Source organism: Colias eurytheme, chromosome 7, assembly GCF_061535395.1.
Source record: "Colias eurytheme isolate Ceu_HAF_F1 chromosome 7, ilColEury1 Martin Lab GWU primary, whole genome shotgun sequence".
NCBI lineage: Eukaryota > Metazoa > Arthropoda > Insecta > Lepidoptera > Pieridae > Colias > Colias eurytheme.
This window is the reverse complement of record NC_142986.1, coordinates 5,139,784-5,162,750: the sequence shown is the minus strand read 5'-3', so window position 1 is coordinate 5,162,750 and position 22,967 is coordinate 5,139,784. Positions and strand designations below refer to the sequence as shown.

Here is a 22,967-nt window from a genome sequence, read left to right as displayed (position 1 = left end):
TCACGAGTGAGTATTGATCTGACATAATTAAGAAAATTATAATTGTTAGAGAGCCGACTGTTTAATAAGATAATTACAATGCACATTGAAAACTTCTGCTATAAATCACTTGTTTTTTTTAATCAACTTAATTATGTTAAAATATAAATTATTTTATAAAAACGTGGAAAACTTTTTTTACTGAATCTAGTTATACATTATTTTTCACACTACGGAATTCGTAATATTTTAATAAAATAAATTTAAGTAGTTATATAAAAACTAATTATAATTATTTATATTCGGATTAATTCCTTACGTCACTTCACAAGTCACAAGAAATAGGTAGTTGTACAATTTTAAAACATCGTATACATATTTTTTTTCATTCATCTCAAAAGGCAAATAATATAACTTTTTTAATGATGAGGCAGCCCTATGTCAACATGTCACAAAGTAGCAGGTAGTAGTGGTGCAAGGTCTACATAACGTCAAACGAGCTGCAAATTTTTGGAAGCGGTTTTTACGATCCTTAGTGGATTTTTTGTCCCATACTTCAAACACTATGAAGTTGTCTGCATCTTTGTACCGCGACCGGTAAGATGCCAATTAACCATTTTTATACAAACTTTTACTCAATTCCATATTTATAATTAAAAGATACTTATTTTCCCAAACGAGCTACCCGTATTACTGACGCGATAAATCCAAACATCGAACAACCCAAAAAGGTTGTCTTGAAAATAATACCTCGCAGCATGGTTCTTTTGTGGAACCTGATTTTTAAAAAACCTTTGTATCAAGCGTTAAGCGAAACACTTCTGCGAAATCGGACCCCGCAGCCGTCGCGAGGGCGGGCTGACATTAACGCATCGGGACACCCTATCAAAATATACAATTTGTTTCCACGTACCAAACTCACGAATTAGTATTATGTTTACACCTCTGTCCTGTACCTTTTTCATCTCATACGAGAAGTGACAGCCAAAGGTTTAATAATAGAAGGATTCCGAATAGCGTCCGTTATCAAGTTTCTCTCCTTATCGGAGCTGACGTTAAAATACGCAAAAAAACATACGTTAAATATGACGTGCTTTTGACAGCCTGACACGGGTAAAGTGTTCGTTCACTTCATTAATTTTTCCGTTCTCATAGCTTGAGCCAACCTGATTTTTAATATGCAAGTTGAATAATAAATCCAATGTCAAACGGCTAACTTAAATTAGAAAGTAATAATGTTATGTACGTTGTACAATGTACACAAATTTTATGATAAGTAGAGAAAAATATAAAAAATGATAGCTCTTTGTTTATAAAAGCAAATATTCATTTAACTAAATGCTGCTTAAAATCTTAAATTGTTTGACAATGCGTCGAGCGCATGAAAATGGAGTGAAAAGCCTTGTGGCGTAAGCGTTAAATAATGACGACATATTGTGGTTCTGAGAATCACGTAAGTTGCTATTATATTTCTTAGGTCTTGACAATGGTGTTCAGTGATATAATAACCAGCTGCGGACGCTTTAAAGCCCTGCAATATAATGTAGTGTGGGGCTACCTGTCTGAAATCGGCTTGAGTTTTTGTTCAACCTTTAAGTCCTGTGTTAAATATGTTTCTACGTGGTTTACTTTAGTCTAGCAAGAGAAATAAGAGCTTTTATAATTAATAATTATTGAACGTAAAGATAAGATTTCATAACATGAAAACAAAAAAAAAAAAATGGTATCGTTTTAATTTTTGGGCCTTTCTTTCGATGAATTTATATATTTTTTCGGTGAATACAATACATTAAAACTCTCTTTTTCAATCATTTTTTTTTTGTTACAATATACACGTGTTTTAAATGTTATGTATTAATAATCAATAAATGATAAATAAGCTCTACTGGAGCCGTTTGTCACATTCAATTTTATAGTTGTCCTATAAAACGTCCATGAATTTAAAGTGCGAGAATATCGTACAAAATATAGAGCTCGAACGGTAGAGATAGTGCTATCGCATTATTCACGTATTTCTATGAATTTTTATGCGCAAACCACGAGCAATCGTCCGCCGAGTCCCGTAGTCAAAGTGCCGTGAATTGTGCCACGAATGGTCAAATAATGGAAGCAATAACAAAAGCGAGCTAACCATTGATTTTGATTTCACTACCTAAAAAGATGAGTGCCTTTGTATTGAATCCGCAAGTCTGGTTCGTGAATGACACGGAATACACGTCCAGTCGCGAAGCCAGAGTTATTGCGTTGACAGGTGAATACTAAAAGTCTATTGTATTGTTTGTGTTGCTTTCAATCGATAGTTTTGTACGCGACATTTAAGTTTTTATTGCTGTACCATATTTCAAGCCTACGAAAGTTATTGCTATATTTTATGCTTAAATCATAACTATTCAAATTCAAATTCAAATTCAAATTTCTTTATTTGCAGAATGTACATTTACAAAGATGTTAGGTAGATACATATTACATAGGCTCTTAAACATTCTGGCTCTTAATTGAGCATGCATACTATTTCATAACACACATTTTAAAAAAGAAGATATTTGTAATAAAATGTTTTTCGAAACTATAATATATTTGTGTTATCAATTCGAATGTTTGGGTTGCTTCGATTGGGCCTATTTTGTACGTATTTCGTACTTAATAAATGTCCGCCCGTAGTGAAGCCGCTCCGTGACGCTAACTCGACGTCAGGCTGACGGCGCACGGAGCTAAAAATGATCGAGTCACTCCTCTTACTAGACGGTACGACTTGCCCGATAATTGTGATAGCCCTTTTTGTAAATATGAAATGGTCCATTCTAAGTTGATGTTGCGTAATTATATTTTATAACGCACATCGATATTTTAATGTTCTACCGATATTTTGATTGTATTAATATCGAATATTAATACGGATCCAATGCTCTATATCTATATTTTACAAAACAGGCTCTACAAAGAACCGATTTTTTGCAAGATTACAGCCGCCCGTATTCCATACATTTATAAGCCTATTTTATTGCACTACAAATCCAACGGTACCTGCGACACAGGTTTTCAAATAAATCTTAAAAATCTATCGGTCGTATGGGCACATGTAATCAATCAGGCGTCAGTGTTATTGTTGTGATTTGTTGAGGCTCGAGCCCTCGCAGCCCTCCAACGACCATTAGTTTGATTAGCTCGTCCGGCCCACGCACGCTGATTGTGCGAACCGGCTTTGATTGATTCCTCAAATGGCATCGATTCTGTGCTCACTTTATTCCCATTGAAACATTGTTGCCAGTATTTCGAAAAAATGCCGTTACAGGCGTAGTTGTGATGGCAATCTGGTTGGGATATCTGAGCGCATGATGTGGTAGTACGGATGATTAAGAGCTATTACGTGCTAGGGTTGGGAGTGAGAATTGTTTTATGATGCATTGGAATTCTTATCTATAAGAATTTATTATGTTTTATATGCACATTCTCATAATATAATTCAATTAAATCTGGATATAGGATGAATGAAGTTGAAATACAACTGTTTTTAGAATAAATATACTGTTATTGTCCAAAACATTTCCAAAGATGTAATGCAAATATTTCGTTTGACAAGGTGTATGTTTTCCATGTAATATTGGTAGGAAATGTAAACGAGGGCGGACTGACAAAACTGAGGAATAAAGAAAAGGTCGAAAGATCTGATGTCCGAGACACCGACCGCTTCAATGACGATGTCATGTATACCTTAAAGGGGAAATTCTTTTATAATGTTTTTCTTAAAAGTACATGATGTAATTTGGCATGCATTTATAAAGGGTAAGAAGGCAGTAGTAAAATAAATGCCTAACAGATTTTTAAAATTACCTTAGTAGTATTTTTTTCCGCTACAATAAAACACACAAATACAATAAAATCACTGTGAACAATACAATATGCATATTGTCCTTACTTGTTAGCACTATTCATACACCAAACATTACATTCCAAACACCGTAGACGCGAACAAAAAGAATTCATTTCACATTTATCGCAAGTTGAAATTGCCAAGTTTAATTTTGGAAGCACAACTTTCAGAATTAGTTTTCGTTCAATCCTGAGGACGTGATCTGATTGAATAATTGCAGTTTTTCCTTTCTCGCAGGTCACGAGATGCGTATCGCTTCGATTGAGAGAGTTCTGTTAAATCGAACTGGAGCTACAACTCACGAAATGGAGCATCAAACTGCAAGAAAAAGGACAAAACAAAATGTATAAAGGAAATTGCTTCCACAAATCCACTCGTATCTTGGACAATAAACGTGGAACGGTTCGGCTGCCCTAATAGCAATGAAATCACGAAACCAAAACTGCCCGATGTCAGATTTCTGTCGTGCTCCTACGGGCGATATTTCTTATCTATTTTTAAAATTACTACTAATGCTCCCTGAACTATCTTATCTTTTTTTGCTTTTTTTCAAATAGTCGTTAACTACTTTTAAAGTCGAATATACCTGGATTCTTTTGATACTGCAACTTATTTAACTAAAACAAGATAAAAAGTAATATTATGATCAATTCTAAATTCACGAAATGAATACTTTTACTCTAGCAAATTACGTTTGTAAATGGATTTCTAAAACGACTTCAGCTTTCGTTAAGAATATATTTTTCAAGCTGTTAAAACAATATTCATTAAATAAAGTCGTATAAAAGTTTTCGCATTCGGTCGGTTATGGGCCCAAAGAAAATGCTGGATTTTTCCATTTAGAGTGCACCCTTTAAACAAACCCTCTTTGTGGTCAGGGGCGAGCTTTTATCTCATTTAATTGAGATTAAAATGAATGTTACGATACAGCTTATGACGCTTCAGATCTCTAATACAATGGAGTTTTAGTTTAATTCTATAGAACATCAGTATTTATACACATACGTTGATAGCTATTGGCAGGTATTAATAATCAATATTTATTCGAACAAAGGAATTAAAATTTGCATCTGATTACTTTAAATTTTTACTTACTTTGTATCCAAAAATAATGAAAATGAATATAAAGACGCAGGTTGTTTTAATTAAAAATACCCATTTAAACAAAAAGTTAATAGCCCGAGTACACGCAACGTTTCGCTATAAAGAAAATTTACACTTTAAAATTTTGCTTTCTAAGCTTCTATTTTTTACACCAAAGAGAATTATACACATAATTATATTGTAGAAAATTGCCTGTCAGACGCACTAAAGCCTGGTCAAAGGATAGAGGAATGTTTGTGAAAAACATAAACGTATTTTCACGTGCTCAGCTAAAAATAGTTAATAGCCTCGAAGATGTTTTGCTAGTGGAGTATGTTTGTTAGTTCGTACTAATCAATTTTCGACACATTATTTTTTTTAAATAGGTAGTTCTTAAATTTATTTGAGACAGTCATTAAAAATAAATTTCAAATTAATAAATTCAAAATTAACTTATTTAATTAACCATTTTCATTCTAGATTTCATCTGATTTAAACAATAATTACAATTGATTCTTCAAATTGAACATGTTGTACCATACCAATTTAGTATATTAACAAACTTCTCAACTCACTTGCCAGTAATCAGTAGTTCAAAGTTGACGTAAAATGTAATTACAAGTCAAATAAGGGCCCATGTATTCTAAATCGATTATTATATTCCTTTCAATTCGAAGTAGTTCCATAAAGGATCGTTACAGTTCAGAAATTGTTGCCAAAGAGTTAGGAACCGTCTGTACGAGTTTATGATTATTCTTGGAAGTGCGATAGAGTTCTAACTTCTACGCGAGGCTTAATACGTTATAGGCTCTGTGCTCAATTCGAGCCTGAATAGCTATTACTTTAGATATGTCTTACTTTGGTTAAAGTAACCGGGCAATTTATGGTTGCCATATCTTCAGGGACTTTAAATGATTTATATATTCCTGAAGTATTCATAAGTCAATGTGTTAAAGGCAATTATATTTCAATAGCAAGAAGCTGTCGAGAAACACTCATAAATTGAGAAAACGTCTCGTTTTGTGCCAAATAAAGGGAATCAAAGGATTTATACTTTCATTCTCCTGTCGAATTCAATGTTAATCACATAATATGATATACACATTATTATCTCTAGATATTTAGAGAGTCACACACTTAATATTTTTCTTCGTTAGTTAAATCAGATTGATCAGAGAATTATTACCTTAATCTTGGATTGTCTTTTCCCCAATCCAATGAGAATGAAAATGTTACCCACTTATTGCGGGTGTGAGAAGGTCCTTATAAGATGACTCAATAGTTATTTGATAGTAAGGTATATTAAGATGCTATCTTATATACGAAATGCCAAGTTTGGTGTAAAGTGACGTATTTACCATTTTAAATAGGTACGAAGGGAAAATAATGTAACGCTATAATTTTAAGAATTTATAGACATCATGAGTAAAGATAAAACATTTTGCGACTGAATGTTCCAAATATAAAAGTTGATTTCGAGTGTCTTAAACTTGACTTTCAAAAATTGACGCTTATAATTCTTCAAGCAAAAAGCTGCTAGCGGTTTTGTTGGATGAGCCAAGTGTCAAAGTTAAATTGAATATTGGAGTGAAATGATCTCGAAGTTGTCTCCTCCTTGAGTAGTTAATCCAATCCTACAATCGACTTAGAGTTGAATGTCATAGAACAATGTATAGCGATTAGCGTTGCTTATTCATTGTTAACGATATACGTAACGGTATATTTCAGCTGGCTTAGAATTTAGAAGTGATTGCTGTTAAAGTAAAATACTAGGGTTTCATAATCCATAAGATGCTAAGAGTGTGTCAGTTATCACATTCACTAGAAAAGACTTATAAAACTTTCAACAGTTAAGTTGATATTTGTACTTCATCTGAATATTGCGTTTCAGATTGTGGGATGGTTATTTAGCTAGAAGAGAGAAGAGAAGTGAAGCTCTTTAACTCCTGGGAAAATTATGTTATGAATACAATGTGACTCTACTCTTACTAGTTTTCATTTTATTAGTTTTCTTTAACAACTATAAGAAAATAATAAATATTATTTTAATTGAGCATAATCTATAAAATATGTAATAAATATATTGTATAATCGGTCATACATATGAAATATCGAAAGAAAAAATAAACATCATATTACACTTATCATAACTCTACAAAATTGAACACCATCAAACATCTAAAACAATACAATAAAATCCCATACACTTACATCAAGATAATATACCTAACTGTTTCGGGTCAGATTTTGATTAAAGGATCCCGACATAGGGTTGTCTTATTGCCTTTTGTTTGATATGAAGACACATTTGTCATGTGCAATTGACTGCGCGACGGGTGACAGGGGCTAATAGACAGATCTTAGATTGGACAAACAAATCGACAGAATGTATTGTTCGATATATTAAATGTTAGACATATTACGTATATTGTACGGCAATTAATTATTTTTAGGTAAACGATTTTAGCCGGTGACCAGTCGTGGTGGAAAACCCTGAGGGAGCCCTTTGTCCAGCAGTGGACGCCCCACGGCTGTAACGACGAAACGATTTTTTACTACTACGTTTATTTTAAAGGAATATTTTACCAATCCCTTAATCTAATGTTGTATTCTCTGTACTCTTTAGTTAATAAAAAAAAAAAACACAAAGTATCAATTTTACCGTTTGCCGTTCGTACTAAGTATAAAGAGTGACTTAATTCCATTCCATATTCAAATCTATAATTTTAATTGTGACTAAATCATTTAGGTACTAATAATAATTATGTCACACGTCGAAAGAATTATTGTCAAAATTATTGACAGAGATATCCATAAATTGCGGTAAACTTCATTAAAATGTAATTTAATTACATCCACAACTGATTGTGGGTATAAATTAGTGTGACAAGTGATTCCGACCTTGTTTTAAATTTAGTTGTGTTTAACAACAATAATCATGCATCAGCATGTTAATATTGAAATATTTCATAAAATATCGACTGAGTTACTTTGTTCTAAAAACGCAATTAGTATTCCATAAAATACATTATGGACACATTAAACACCTTTTCCATATCTCAAGCACGCACTTACGAACTTTTTCACAAACAAAGACGTAAATAAAACTAAGAAAACCATTCATATCTATTCTATAATATAAAAATGAATCGCAAAATGTGTTGGTAAGCGCATAAATCGAGAACGGCTGAACCGATTTCGATAATTCTTTTTTTTATTATATTCCTTAAAGTACGAGGATGGTTTTTATGTAGAGAAAACGTAAATATGTACCACGGGCGAAGCCGGGGCGGACCGCTAGTCTTATATCAAACGAAGACACCGGTGTTAAAGATTAAATAATCGTTGGACGATTCCAGAAGCTGGCCACGTGCAATTAGGGTCCCGTCCCTTGAGACCCCTGGGATCATATCGGTCTCCACTGACATCCTACGCTACAAATCTATTTTTATATCTTCCCATATACCTAAAGGGAATAACAAATGGAGATTTACAAATATAAAAAGGTATATTTTAATAAAACAAAATTAGGGTATTAATGAACTTATAATTTTTTGTAAAGTTCGTGCTAAATATATCTCTACGGTATTACACTCTCACCTTTTAGAAACATTGATTATGCTCCACCCACGTTTTCTAAGAACGTCGAATAACTTTTCAAGCTATCAAATTAGACGAAAGTAAAATAAATAAAGTGAAATGAATGCGTATCCTCAACCTATAAATTGACGGTTATCTAAACGCTCTGGTTAGTAGGTTAGCAGTGGTTAGCAATATTAAATTCGATCGCGTTCCGATCATTATTTGTTTAATTTATATGTGAGGTACACTTTACTGTTTTCCGGGCGCCTGCAATTCAGTCACGTACCAGTTGTATAAACAAAATCCTCTTGAAGTCATTTTATTACTAGCAGCAAATACGAATATAATATTGTATACGGGTCAAAAATTTATAAATGAAAATCAAAACTTTACATCATAAAATTCTTGTTAACTATCGTATTGACCTAAATATACCCATCTACTTTATAATTAATTAAACATAGTTATAATAAAATGCATCTATCTGCAATTGGTATTAAATTAGAATGAACATTCAGATTGTGATTATCCATTTCAATAGAAGATTAGGAGTAATAAAAGTAAATATAATATCTATTAGTTTATTTTTATTTTGAAACGTACAGTTTTTTCCCTAGGTGAGTACAAACATTTATTTTAAGCTCAGCTTATTATACGAGTTTATTTCTCACGTTCGTTTACGTGTAAAAGTTATTGAAACGTACAGGGTATAACACGATTTTGCCTAAATAAATTCGCATCTTTATTTCATAAAGCTTTGAAATAAAAATATGTGAAGGAAACGAAGGTATTTGGTTTGTAGCTCGTAAACTTCAGAAAACATTGCTAACATAGAAAAAGGTAACAAGGATTCTTTGGCAAAGCCAAATTCAAAGTGACAAGATTACCCAAACATTCGCTAGGGTCGACAACCAAAGGATTCTAAGACAGCTTTTTGCGGACGATAAACGATGTATATTTTAAATATTAAATCTTGACAAATATGTATAGTGACCGGATTGACCAGCAAATAAATATTAAATGAACATTGATTTTAAAAAACTTTTCTCTTACATAGAGGCTTAGATGCTTATATTATGTAGAATGCATTTTTTTAACACAATTAAAATGTTATGCTTAGTTCAAATTTAAATAAAAATGAACTGAATCATATAATGTGGATTCCTAGTCAAATATTATTTAAAGTTAATTAATTAAAAAAAAAAACAAAATAACCAAGTTATGCATTTCCTCATAAAAGTCCTAAAAATATTAACAAATCGAATTAGCTACACAATAATATGTTGTCTCATTTTTGGCCATAGCACATAATATTATTCTACCCCACGTTCATGGTAACTACGGTAATATAATTGAGGATACTATCCTGCTTTATCAGTAATACGAAATGTGATCCAATTTTACGAGGAAATTTCATATAGAAATACATTATTGTGAAACAATATTATTTATTTTCGATATAAAACTTAATATTCTTATAAGAGTTTCACAATACAATGATCGAGTTTGTAATTTAAAGGTCAAAATTATATTTTTTTATATGAAAACAAGTATTTCTTTATATTTTACATTGCATTTATCTCTTTTAAATTGGTGTTCAATAAAGTGGATACTATTGTATTTAAAAAAATTTATCGTAACAGTCATAAAATATTAAAATTACAAATGAATTGAGAGCACTCTATCATTACCACACACCTTTAAAGATGGAGCATTTTCTGCAACATTAACATCATGGAACAGCAATCGCGTGTTCACTTCAAAGCGTTTGCAACGACCCTCTCGTTACAAAACTCATTACAAGACGCCAAATAAGAAGTCGTAAAGCAACCTTTCTTCAGAGCCTATTACGGTATGCCAAATGATATTTTGTAATACTTAGGGACGTTTACATCGGGCGCTCGGGTTCCAGTGTAAACACCGTATTTAATCTCTGCTCTTCTTTATCTCGCAGCCGATGAGAAGAAAACTTTATTTTGTGCGTAAACAAGGGTAATAGACTTCTTTTTCCACACAAACGGTTTCTGTCCGGTGCCGGAGGATATTGAAAAGCCAGACTCCTGTCCAGAATACGTTAAGAGATGTCGGAATTGCGGCTTAGATGGGACGACATTTTTCATGAATCGAATACGTTTATTTTTGAAATTCGATTTAACGTTAACGTAATTCGAAATTACACGCTTTCAAACTATCATCAAATTTCTGTATACCATGCCTTTATATCGGTATAAAGGGCATAGAGTAAACCATAAAGTAATCATGATATTATTTTCTTTTTCCTCATATAAATAGAACAAAAATATAAGAGGTTCAACTTATAACGTTATATCGAATTTCATGTGCCTACTTGAATATAAACAAATTCTTACGAAGTGGGCATATTTTACTAAGACTTCCCTACAATTGATTATGTTTCAGCGTTCAGCAAAAATATTAAATTTCAAACTCGCTTCAAATTCAGAGACGAGTATTTACAGTAATCGTATCTCAATTACATAATATAATATTATGCTTGATATTATAATGTATGTAGCCAGAAATGTTATAATATTATTTTTCTTAATTTATTTAATAGCTCAAAAAAATTATATAAATAAATATTATTTAAAACCGATAAATATCTAATTGAATGACCGCATAGTAAAATATGCATGTTTAATAGATTACTTTAGAATGTATAACAATCTAAAGATACGTAAAGAGCGTAAAACAATAGATTTTACATCTCACGCATTTCTCGACCTGTTTGCATATCAATATTTAAAGGCCTATAATAATGTACTTCGATATACAGAATTTCATGTGATCCCGTTTGAAGCGTGTTATTGAATATCGGAAACGTATTTGGGGTTGAAATGAGATCTCTTCCTATTGTTTTGGAGGCGTTCACTTGATCTCTCCTTTTCGAGTTTAACGACTAATTTCCTTTTTTGCGCGCGAAAATTTGTGAAAAAACTTTCACGTATTTTTGTTTGATATTAAGCGATATTTCGGTTTTCGGTCTAATCTGCACACGGTTTGGTTTTTTTGGTTTGGTTAAATTACTTAAATGGTAACTACGATTTCTAATGAACATAAATGAAATTTTCATATTTCATATTCATTTATGTAGGTTGAAAATAATTTCTATATAAAAACTAGGAATATTATAATATAATACCTATATTGTTTCTACTGGTAATTTGTAAATAAATATATTTTTCTCTGGGGAGAAATACCGACCCACATTGACCTGCTTTTGTGATTCTACTTCTCGATTTAATAGGACAATGTAAGTAATATAAATATTTTGCAAGGCTTTAGTTGAAATAGCATTAATAAAGCGCTGGTTTAATTTATAAAATAAAAGTTTCATAAATATAATATATTCCAGTTTAATTTTGTTCACATTACCCATGATCAAAAACTTGAACTATTGATTTTCAATTTGAAATAATTCAAAGCCTAGATATGCTACAAAAAGGGCATTGATGATTAAATAATTAGAAAAGTAAAAAAATATCAGTGTTTTTCTAACCTCTACTTATTTCTATCCGTATTTTTTCAGTGAATCGCGATATCAGTCGCACGTTTCCCAAGCTATGAATATGGGACAAAATACGCAATATATCTGCCAAAAGTGACAGTAGAATTCAATTTCCATAACGAGTTTCAGAACTTTCCTCTACACTCGAATTTTTTCAATTGAGACCTTAAAAGTTTTTAGGTCAACACAAGCTTCGCTTCGAAGTATCTAATTTAAATAAGAAAAGTTTTGCAAAATTACCATTTACAAGTGGTACTAACACATTAATTTTATTTACGAAGTCTCAATGCTGATTAAGAAGCGGGATCAGAGATATGGAGTGTCCAACTTTCTAGGACTGATCTATCACTAAGTAAATTTAAAAAGTGTCCATGTAGGTCAAATGTAGATCGTTAAATGATACCTTTTCCATATGTATTAGTTAGGCTAACATCGATAATATTTCAGAAATATAAAGAATTAATGTCTATTTTATACTAGAAATTCAGACAGAACAAACAACATAATATGTGTCTGAATAAATAAATAAAATAAATAACATCATGTTAAAATCGGAACCATTAAAAACGTGTCCCTCCAAAACCCTTTCAAACAAAGAACAGATTACACGTTCGCAGTGCATAAAACTCGTGACAAGGTATGAGAGCGGGCCATTTGTTTTGGACATGTTACCATCTATACATTTAATTGGCATCAGTAGATCTACAGCTCCGCAGTCACCAGACATGTTGATGTGTGGATCAGCAAAGCGAGCCATTCGTATAGTCGAAATACCCGCGAACAGTTACAAAAATAACATTTAAACACGCTCTAAGCAAATGTAGCGGAATTGTTTATTTTTATTGCTTCCGAGTGAAAAATTTAATTAAAATATTTAAATGAATAAAACGGATGTTTGATTCAATTCATCAAATAGCAGGATGGAATGCATACATTTTTAATTGATGTTGATTATGTTAAATATAACTGTAACTGATACCTACTTACAAATCATATAGTATAAATAGGAGCAAATAATATTTTACAAAACTAAAACAAATCACTCTTGTAAGTAGTTAATTTTACTGAAAGAAACTGTTTCACAAATACTTGCAGGCACAACATTTCATAGGTATTTACTACTATTAATTTACATCCGACGTGATTATTGATAGAAAGAATAGCCTAAGGGCACTTGAAACCACTCTATCATAATGAAAAGAGCTATAAGTAACTACTTTCTATGAAATCAGAAGAACTACATCTTGAAATGGCTTTACAATCTATCTGTATTTCCATCAGATTACACATTAATATACAACCTGAATTAGTGGTATTGTCAGGCAATTATTACATTATGTGGTCTTTGTTCAACCAAGTATATGCATAATCTAGGACGTAAGCCGGATAACAACGGCTTTGAATAATAAAAAAAATATTATCACTTTTATCGCAATACTTTTTGAAATTTTCAAATTAATTACATGAAATATTATCACAATTTACATTTTTTGTTTTACTCGTATATAGGTATTAATGAGTATGAAAGCATTTAATTAAATGTTACTATAAACATTTATATATGAAAGAGTAGGGACGTTGGTATCTGACGGCGGGGCAATTAATTACGTTTGGCTAAACTTTGTGACTTACGCTGCCCCTTTTTAAATGTCACCCTTGTTTATATATCCGAGCTATAATGAAGCAAATCTATAGGCTCGCCTAAAATTTTTGAGACAAAACCTGTCTTATACAAATATTAAATAATAGACTCGAACCCATTTTCCTCAAGTTTTAATTATTGCCGCGATTCACTTCCAGAGAAACCCAACAACGGGGAACAATTCGGAATTCATTCAATTATTCAAACTTTTAATTAATATTAATAGGAGCTCTCACTTTCAAAAGAAAGAACGGCAGATAAAAACTCCTTAGAAATCTGCGTTACTTGCAGCTGCAGAAAGAATTTATGGGAATACAATAAGAGGCCAAAAATAGATGAGGACAGTAAAAATGAATTCGGATGGTTATTAGTGGTCGCGTCGCGTGAACAAAAGGTGGCTAATTTGTGTGGGTGAGAGCCCGTAATAAACGTCACGACAAGAGAGATAGGAAATTAAAGGAAACTAAAACGAAGTCGTGGATCAGGGGGAAGTTTCGGGAGGTCTGTTCCGTGTGCTTGGAATTAAAAAAGAAACCGGACGTCTGATTCTGTTTGCCTAGTGGAAATGTATTGTTACTTGTAAGTTCTTCGACGTGATTATTTTTAATGAATTACGGAGTTAGCTTTTGACCTTTGAAAGCTGGCTTGGTAAAGTAGCTACTAAGTGTAACGAGAAGGACATCCTGGCTTTAGTTAATGATAGAGACTATTAATAAATACATGTAATCAATTTTATAATTTAATACTACGACATGACTACGACTTACCTTTGGGTAGTGGCTCAATTACCACTTTTACAGCATTCGCCATAAGTAGACCGGAAAATATCCATAGAAAAATCATGCTTCTTATTTCTAACTCATCCATTGTGATGCGTAAACTACTCTTCGCACATTGCAATATCTGAAAAGAGACAAATGTTTATTAATAAAATATGTAAATTAAATTTATTTAAACATCGAGATGGTCTAAATTTTCTATTACTATGTAGATATCAATTTTATTATATTGCATTTTGGATTTTTATAATATTATGAGATTGTTAACTGATTGTTGACTTGAGATAATTTATGTATTTGTTATTGATAAAATCCTCGAAATAGGTAAAGCCCCGAGTAAATAGATGTTGAGTTTCGCCTCAGTAACATAAAACGTTATCAATTATAAATATTGATAGAGGCCAATTTAATTTTTTAAGTCGATCCTTCAACTTCAGAGACGAGTTCGTCTGAAATTTCGCGGATTTGCATTTATGAATAATAACTGAAAAAGTTAGACTCACAAATCCGCTTTCATTCCGATATTACAGAATTATGAGTATAATGCGTCAAAGAAAAACACTGCCTTCTTTGTTTACACTTTGTTGGGAAAGTTTGGAGGGCAAGATTGTTGAGAGCACTCCGCCTTCAACACTTTTGACACATACGGAACTTTTATTTTCGCGAGATTTTAAAATGTCAACGATTTTGTTGTTATCTTTATTTTATAAGAGACAACGTGCGACTTTGTTAATATACAAGTTTTTTATTAGAACTTTATACTTTCTAGCGAAGCTTAGTAGTTACATAAGCTATAGTATGTTTCTAGGGCAGGCGGAAATTCGTACAATGACACGAAGTATTATGCTATCATCAAATAAAACGATACCTATCGCTCTTCATACACTAATTTATCGTTTACATGTCGTTTACGCAGCGTACGGGTTCTCGTGGTACAAGGTGGGGTGAACGACGCGGTCGTTCAGAGGTAACAAACTTGTTATTACATGTCTGTATAAGGTGCAGATTAGGAAGCACAGCGACACGCATTCACGTATTGTTGGACACCCCTGTTAGGTCATTGTACGAATTTCCGCCTGCCCTAGGAACACACTATACCAGGTTTTTTAGCAAATATCATATTTGTATAGCTATATAAATATGATCTTGTTTTTGTCTTTAAATATAAGGTACACTTCAATTTAAATATCGTACTTAATTGACTATTAATCTTACGTATATAAACATATTTAAATATCGCAAGATGTTTAATCTTGCCTTTATCTGTATCATAAGCGGCAGCTGTGCGTTGCACCTTAAAAGGAAAAATCTACCAAATTGGTGATTAATCATTGCAGCAGGTGCTCTGACTGAGGTCTCCTCACATGGGCACATGTTGCTAAAATTAAAATTTTAATTTATACCCCATCGTCCTTTACATATTATTTTTATGAATGTGATGTCGTATGTGGTAACTATAAGATTTAAGAATAAATAGCATGTAAGATTCTGGAAGGATTACGCTAATCTGAAATATGAATTAATTGTTTGAGAATTAGTGTCCTTGATATTATATTTCTTAAAAAAATATGATGTTTAATAATTTTCCCTAAAATTATAAATAATTTCAACGTCAATTCAGATTTCTTACGGTTGTTTATTGTTCGATATTAAAGCTAAATAAAAAAATCAATACCTACTCTCGTTACACCCGATATCAAAATAGCGGATAACAATGAAGAAATTGAATTATATGGTCATTAGAAATTAAAACTGACCATTGTTGAAAATCCAAATCCCCTTTATAAAGGCAAGGTTTCGTTATTTTTGGTTCTTGAACGGTGACCCTTGGCTGGTCCGTCGTTTCGATTTGACGTAACCATTTTACCTTTATTGTAAGTCTCCCCTTTGCTTCTCCAAATGAATTTAAAAAATCACGTCTGGGCGCGAATTTTACGTGGATTGGATCGCTCCTGCTTAATGACATTAAGGTACCTATCATTATTTAGTGATCGCTTTTGTTTCGAGCACGTTGTCGCCATAATAATATTTTAAGAAATTGTCAGATTTATTTTCATAATCTGTTGGAGTCAATAATTATGAAATATTATTTTCAAACCTCATATTCGCTTAACTATAATTATTTTTGGCAGTCATATTTATTACAGACCTGTAATTAGACTGCAAGAAAAATAATGCAATTAGATAATAATAAGAGTTACATGTTCAGAATGCAATAGCGTTATTCAATATTCATATAATAAAAGTATGTAGAGTAATTTAATCAATGACAATAGTCGGTTTAAATGAGCACGATTTTTTTAACTGTTCTTGACAATATAGATTAATTTGAGATATTACCCCAAATCTTACCTCTATTTCGATTTAAACCAAGAAAAAAATAGTTGATAGGTACACAGGTATAGGCTCATTTGTACGTGAAAGGCTTGACTACGGAGAGGCGTTCTAATTACGGCAGCAGGCGTGGCTAGACTGTCACCACAGCTGATTAAAGCGTCAAGATGCTATAAGTCGCTTCATAATTACTTGGCTCATGCTGCTATACAACTCCAAGTCTTCTCTTTGGACATATTGAGCTGGCCACGGTTAATATTGTATGAATGTATTTGTGTGGTTATGCAGTCGTTTAGTAGCCAAGTCATTTTCTTAGACATAATTTTATTAATAAGACATAGCGTAGCCACTTAATGATTATAAATTGCTAGTATAATGAAAGGCAATATAAATAATGAACATAGTATAATTCTAAAGTAATTAAAATTAGTATAATATCATCTGAAAGTGTAGATTTCGTACTTGCAATTATATAAAACAAAACAATACAAGGAGTTGAAACAGAACAGAAATGAACTAAATTGCATCTCACAAAAAGCCGAAATCTCTAGAATATCTCAGAACTTGGAAATTAATATCCAAGATTTACGTACAGTCGGTCAAACGAGCGTCTTTACTTCACTTAGGATCAGATAAAGTTTCGACACTAACCAAAGTGCTTAAGCTTTGTCGACCACAGAGGCGCCGTATTCCGAATAGTTGTTAAATTCCTGTTACTAATCTAAATTAATTAAAATTCAACGAAAACGCTCGAAATGTTCACTTCAGGTAAACCACACCTGAGTTTCGTCGTTAGTCGTACTTTCTCATCAAATCTCGTTTAATAATGAATGCTGGTTTCTTTGAAGCGTTTTCAAAGAAAAGTTAAAATTAATAGTACCAATAAGGTTCTCCGGCCAGCAAATAAAATCAATCTTGATTAGGTTTAAAACAAGTTTATTTTAATTTCTTAAGAAAAGTCATATCAAGAATTTTTTTTTTGAATTTTTTATGGCTATGGAATAGAGAACTACTAATTGATTACTAATGTTTTAAAATTTACGACACAAAATACGCTACAAATAAAAATGAAGTCTCTAAATTGAATATCATAACCCACTAGATGGATCGCAAACTTTAAATCTAGTTTAACATTTGCTTTCTTTTAAAACTCACCTACATTCCCTAAAGTTTTATTTACATAGCTCGGTGCAAAACTTGGTCAAGATTACTTCGGACTTCCGAAGTTGCCTTTTGCGACCGATATACTATATTCTGCTATTCCATACCCCAACTTGAGCTGTTTTTGTTTCTTATGGTTATCGGAAAAGTTAGCAAGGTCCGGTCTATAGACGTTTATTGGATATAGATCGAGCGTACTGCCGTAGAAAATAGCATTGTGTAGCCTTTTCTTTTTCTTATTATAAAGGCACAGTTACGTGTTTCCAGATTCTTATTGTACTAGCGCAAAATCCGGTTATCATTTATCCATAGTATTAGCTGAAGTTCGTCGAATAGGCTCATTTTATCGTAGAACTTTGCTAATCTCCTCGAAATCAAATATGTCTGAAAGAGAAAATTATAAGTATAGGTTTTAAATTAAAGGATTTGTTTTTGGAATGTTTTTAATTGTACTGAATGCAAAATTATTTTTCAATTAAAAGTCCAGAACCTCATGTTATGTATGTGGAAAATAACGAGGGTAAAAAATAGAGATGAAAATTAGAAAAGTGCGTACTAACTTTTTATTACAAGCCGGTCATTAGTGAGCTGTGAAAAAACGCAATTACACTCTCGGCGGGGTCATTAACAATAGTTAGAGAATCAAGAATGCTCGTTACACCCCACAATATGTTACATAGTTAACACCTGCGAATGTTAATGTGTCGCGCCTAAAAGTATAGTGCGATTCTAACATTACCATTTTGCCAAGTTAAATTCCTATTCCATTGTTAAAGATTTCATTTCGTTATAATTAGATAATTCATGACATTTTAATGGTAAGAGTGTTGGCCGAAACTAAATTTTCTTTAAAGATATAGTGAACTGAAAAAAAATTAACGATATTTGCTTAAATCCTGAATATTGTATTGTTAATATTTTCTTATAATGAAGTGACTAATATAAACGTTCATAACATTGAACCTAAATCCATTTACGCTAAAATGGATAACTAAAATAGTATCAATATAATGATGTGTTTGGAACACAAAGAGTTAAAGTGACCAGAATGCGATTGAGCGATCTCAATTCACTTTGTATACTTATTGACGCTGTTTAAGTGAAGGCCGCCACAAAGAACGGCTCCTTGGGAAATAATCGAACGGATCTAACGAGCAGATAGTCCAAGACAAAAGAATATTTTCTAGTCTATTATCAAAATTATAGGCTCCCGGTAATAAGGTAGAGGACAATGCCGGATCTCACTCTGATGTACTTTATTTTAATGACAGCGTCCCAAGCCTATATTGCATTTTATGAACAGAACATTGTCTTAAACGTGGTATTGTTGAGTCGAGTGAGACAATTATAGCAGCAGTTAAATTTTGAAGCATTGTGTCAAGATCGTATCTCGCAATTAGCTATAAGTACTTGAGATACTAAGAAACAGATAGGATAGGATTTCAGTTAATTTAGTTCTCAAAAGAATTTCATTAATCATTGAATCATTAAAAAACTACACTTAAAATAATCAACCCTTTTGTCCATTTGGCAAACATGACATGTATGTTATCGTTCTTAAAAACCTTATCTACCCTTTACAAGGTTTTTTATTCGATTACAAAGTACAGATATTGAAAAAATGGGTAAACCTTTACTATTTAGAACGCTTATAGTTATTTCAAACGTGTAGTAAGTACAAAGAAGTTGAGCGTAAGTACTATAGACATAGTCCTTTGTACAAAGAAATTCATTGGGCCTGATTCCGACATCAAAGTGGTATCACATACACGCCACTGGTTACGATGCTTACGAACAATTTTAATTTCAGACATTTTTTTAGGGTTCTTGAATTTTAGGTTCGATATTGTAAGCTTATACGGTTTTGTTTCTTAAATTACTGTTGTGACATTTTGGACAATTAACTCTACTAGTCATCTGCTGGTTGACTATGACTAGTCATCATAGTCAACCGGCAAATCTTGTGATTTAAAAGTAAAACAGCTTCTACATAGGTATAGATTTTTATATTATTACACAATTAATATTGAGCAATTCATAAAAACACACATATTCGTCACATAATTTTCCAGATCAAAACACACATAACATTTTAACATCATCCAATAATGTAATATGAAATATTATTTCAAAAAGACAAACCAAATTAATAAGCCCATCATTCCCTGAAAAATATATTAAAACTAGTATGAATAAATGTTCAATGATCGCCATGTAAATCATATATTGATCTGGAGAAACATGTGGAATATCCAATCAAATGGAAATAAATCCATTTGGTTTCACGTTCTGAACGATAAGGGAAAGCTGACCAACGTATGGCGTTTGCCCGGATTAATATGAGTTACTGCGAGCTATATAAGTGGAAGGAAATCGTGGATATTATTGGTTTGCGTGAACGGCGATGAAATAACTCAATGCTGTAACCGAACAGTTTTTATTAAACTCAACTTTTATTAGTCTGTATAAGGTTTTTTACGTAATATTTAAATGTTATTTCATCTTATGCGATCGAAGTTAATATTGTTTTAGAAATTTTGGTAAAATGTAAGTGATAGCGAAGAAATAACATAATTGTTCATTTAGTAAATTGTTTGCGGATTCTCAGTAAGACCAACTATTTATATCCCAAACGCTCTTCACGCTATTTAATTGTCTCGTCTTATCGTTAGCTCGATTTTCGTCGTCTAAACATCTGTTATTGACATTGGAAGGTGTGTTAACCTTTGTTAGTATCTTTATTAAAGATTAACTGTGAAACTTTAATTCTCTTGACTCAGCTTAAGGGCAATTGGTGTAATTGTTGATGAATAAAGTTCGGTCGGGTCTAGACGTACTACATCACGTGGTATGCTTAATGAGAGACTGCGTACGATATAATAAGCGGCAAATTTTTGCACCCTCGTTGTAATGGTCTGATTATAATGTACAGTTAGCAAAAATGCAAAAGTGTTAAAGTTACAATGCATGTATTAAATGTAAAGGAAGTAATGGATTTTTTAATAAACTCTATTTCATGTTTATTCAAATATGTGTAGTGATTACGAGTGAGAAATTAATGTAGGAACATAAGTAGCACAAGATTAAAATACTAAAGATAATAATAGATAATTCAATCAAATCTGCTAATTTGAAAATATACCATCAAAAGTTCTATTTCAATTAATTACAAATGATTGTTCAGTGATTTTGCTTACCATCCCCACAAAGGATCGAAAGTGGCGCGAAGCACGCAGACAATCCAACCCTTCATTGTTCTTTGATTTAACAGCCACACACAACCCGGGCCAGAGCTTAGTACATCCTGAGTAGCAATCAGATGTTCGGAAGGCCTGCGTTGTACCGAGTCTGAATCAGATACTAATTCAGTGTACATTGCGTAGGATTATCTGTTATGCGAATTCTGCCTTATAACATAAACAGAAATGCACTGGAGTTTTAGATTTACAATCCGCTACGTAGACGCCTAAACCAGATTTGTAGATTGGTTGCCGGGTTTTATACACTGAACAGTATTGTATTGTCTGCTGCATGTTTATTACATTGATTAAGCCCGTATTGAGTAGGTTGTGACTATTAATGAATGTATTGTCTAATAAGTGAGCTTTGTTCATGAAGTTGATGCTTAGGAATAAAAGGATACATATTGTTCATAGATCTCCAAAATATGATGATGAAAGAAGATTTCATTTCACCACGTCGTTCATATTAACTCAGAGAGGTAAATATACACGCAATTTTCATCCATTCCGTTCCTAATGACTTTCACTGACACGGCGCAAAACCCCTCATTTTACACTTTGACGCGTTCACTTACGCCTATTTCTGTAGCGATGACATTTCCCAATGGAAGTGAAAACAAGGAGTCTCCAACATTCGCCTTCTTCCCTTAAGATAGAGTTCAATATCGAATGTGATGATACGTTTCGCGGAATGACTTTTGTCTATCCTCGGTCTTAAAGAATAAAGAACGGTTCAGTTGAACTTAATAAGTCGCATCTCACTTTCACATCTTCCAAAATTGTACCTTAAAGATGTGGCGAAAGAATCATAAAAGCGTGGGCTAATATCAGACAGATATCAAAATGAGTTTTCGGAGTTTTTGCTGTTGGATCGTTTTGTCTATTGGTAATATGAGACTCGTTTCGCACCTCTGAACAACAGAACCGTCCTTTTTCACACTTTTACAAAAGACCTTACAATGGGAGTCAGCGTGTGTGAATATTAATTGTAGTGTCGCGTCACAATTAAATTAAACGTTGGTTTAGCTCGCGTCTCACTAACAAGTACAAGAACTACGTGTTTTAAAATCATTTTTCTTTTTCCAGGAAACATACATGACTTTAATAAAGGATGATTTTAATCTGAGTCGTTGTTGTACTCGTGCAAAATGTGGAAACAATATTGTTAAGGGAATGCTGAATACGTCTATTTTGTTTGAAAAGGTCAGATACTATCTATCATAAAATAATAATGAAGCTAGTCGTAAATGCCTAGCGCTGACCAATACTTAACGTGCAGCCGTCGCATGCCAGACATTCCCCGTCCGAGTATGAAATATAGAGTTGGAGACACCGACTATGTGACCTGAACTGACTACCAACATTATATGAGGAAATTCTGAAACTTCGAGACGTATTTATACGAAGAATTCAAAGCAAGCGTTCAGAAATTTTCCGAACAATTTAAATTTTTAATAGTCAAGGTACAGAAATGCAAAAAGGGAAATTAGTTCGAAGACGAACTTTGACTACGTTGTTTGAAAAATGCAAATGGATATTGAAATAAGTGAATATTAAAATTATACTCTTTCAAATTAAAAAAAAAAAGTTGTTGGTTCATTTATACACTAAAAGAAAATATTAATTATTTTAATTGAAATCATTTCAATCAATTTATTGTATTTTTGGATACTAATAAATATTCCTACAAATTCTGTGCTTAATGTTTATAAATAACGCCAGAAACTTCTAGTACGTACATTTGTGTTTTAAAAACAGTATTTCGGAT

General features: G+C 32.4%; 2 protein-coding genes across 2 annotated transcripts in view; one reads left to right on the top strand and one right to left on the bottom strand.

The window, feature by feature from the left end:
- The window catches only part of LOC149907015 (uncharacterized), a 251,513-nt gene that overhangs the window by 11,120 nt on the left and 217,426 nt on the right, over positions 1-22,967 (top strand). The window lies entirely within an intron of this gene.
- The window catches only part of Sema2a (Semaphorin 2a), a 248,737-nt gene that overhangs the window by 96,691 nt on the left and 129,079 nt on the right, over positions 1-22,967 (bottom strand). The window contains exon 4 of the mRNA XM_090104080.1: positions 14,451-14,586. Within this exon, the coding sequence (XP_089960206.1) occupies positions 14,451-14,550 (100 nt within the window). The 5' untranslated portion in view covers positions 14,551-14,586. The remainder of the gene's footprint in view (positions 1-14,450; positions 14,587-22,967) is intronic.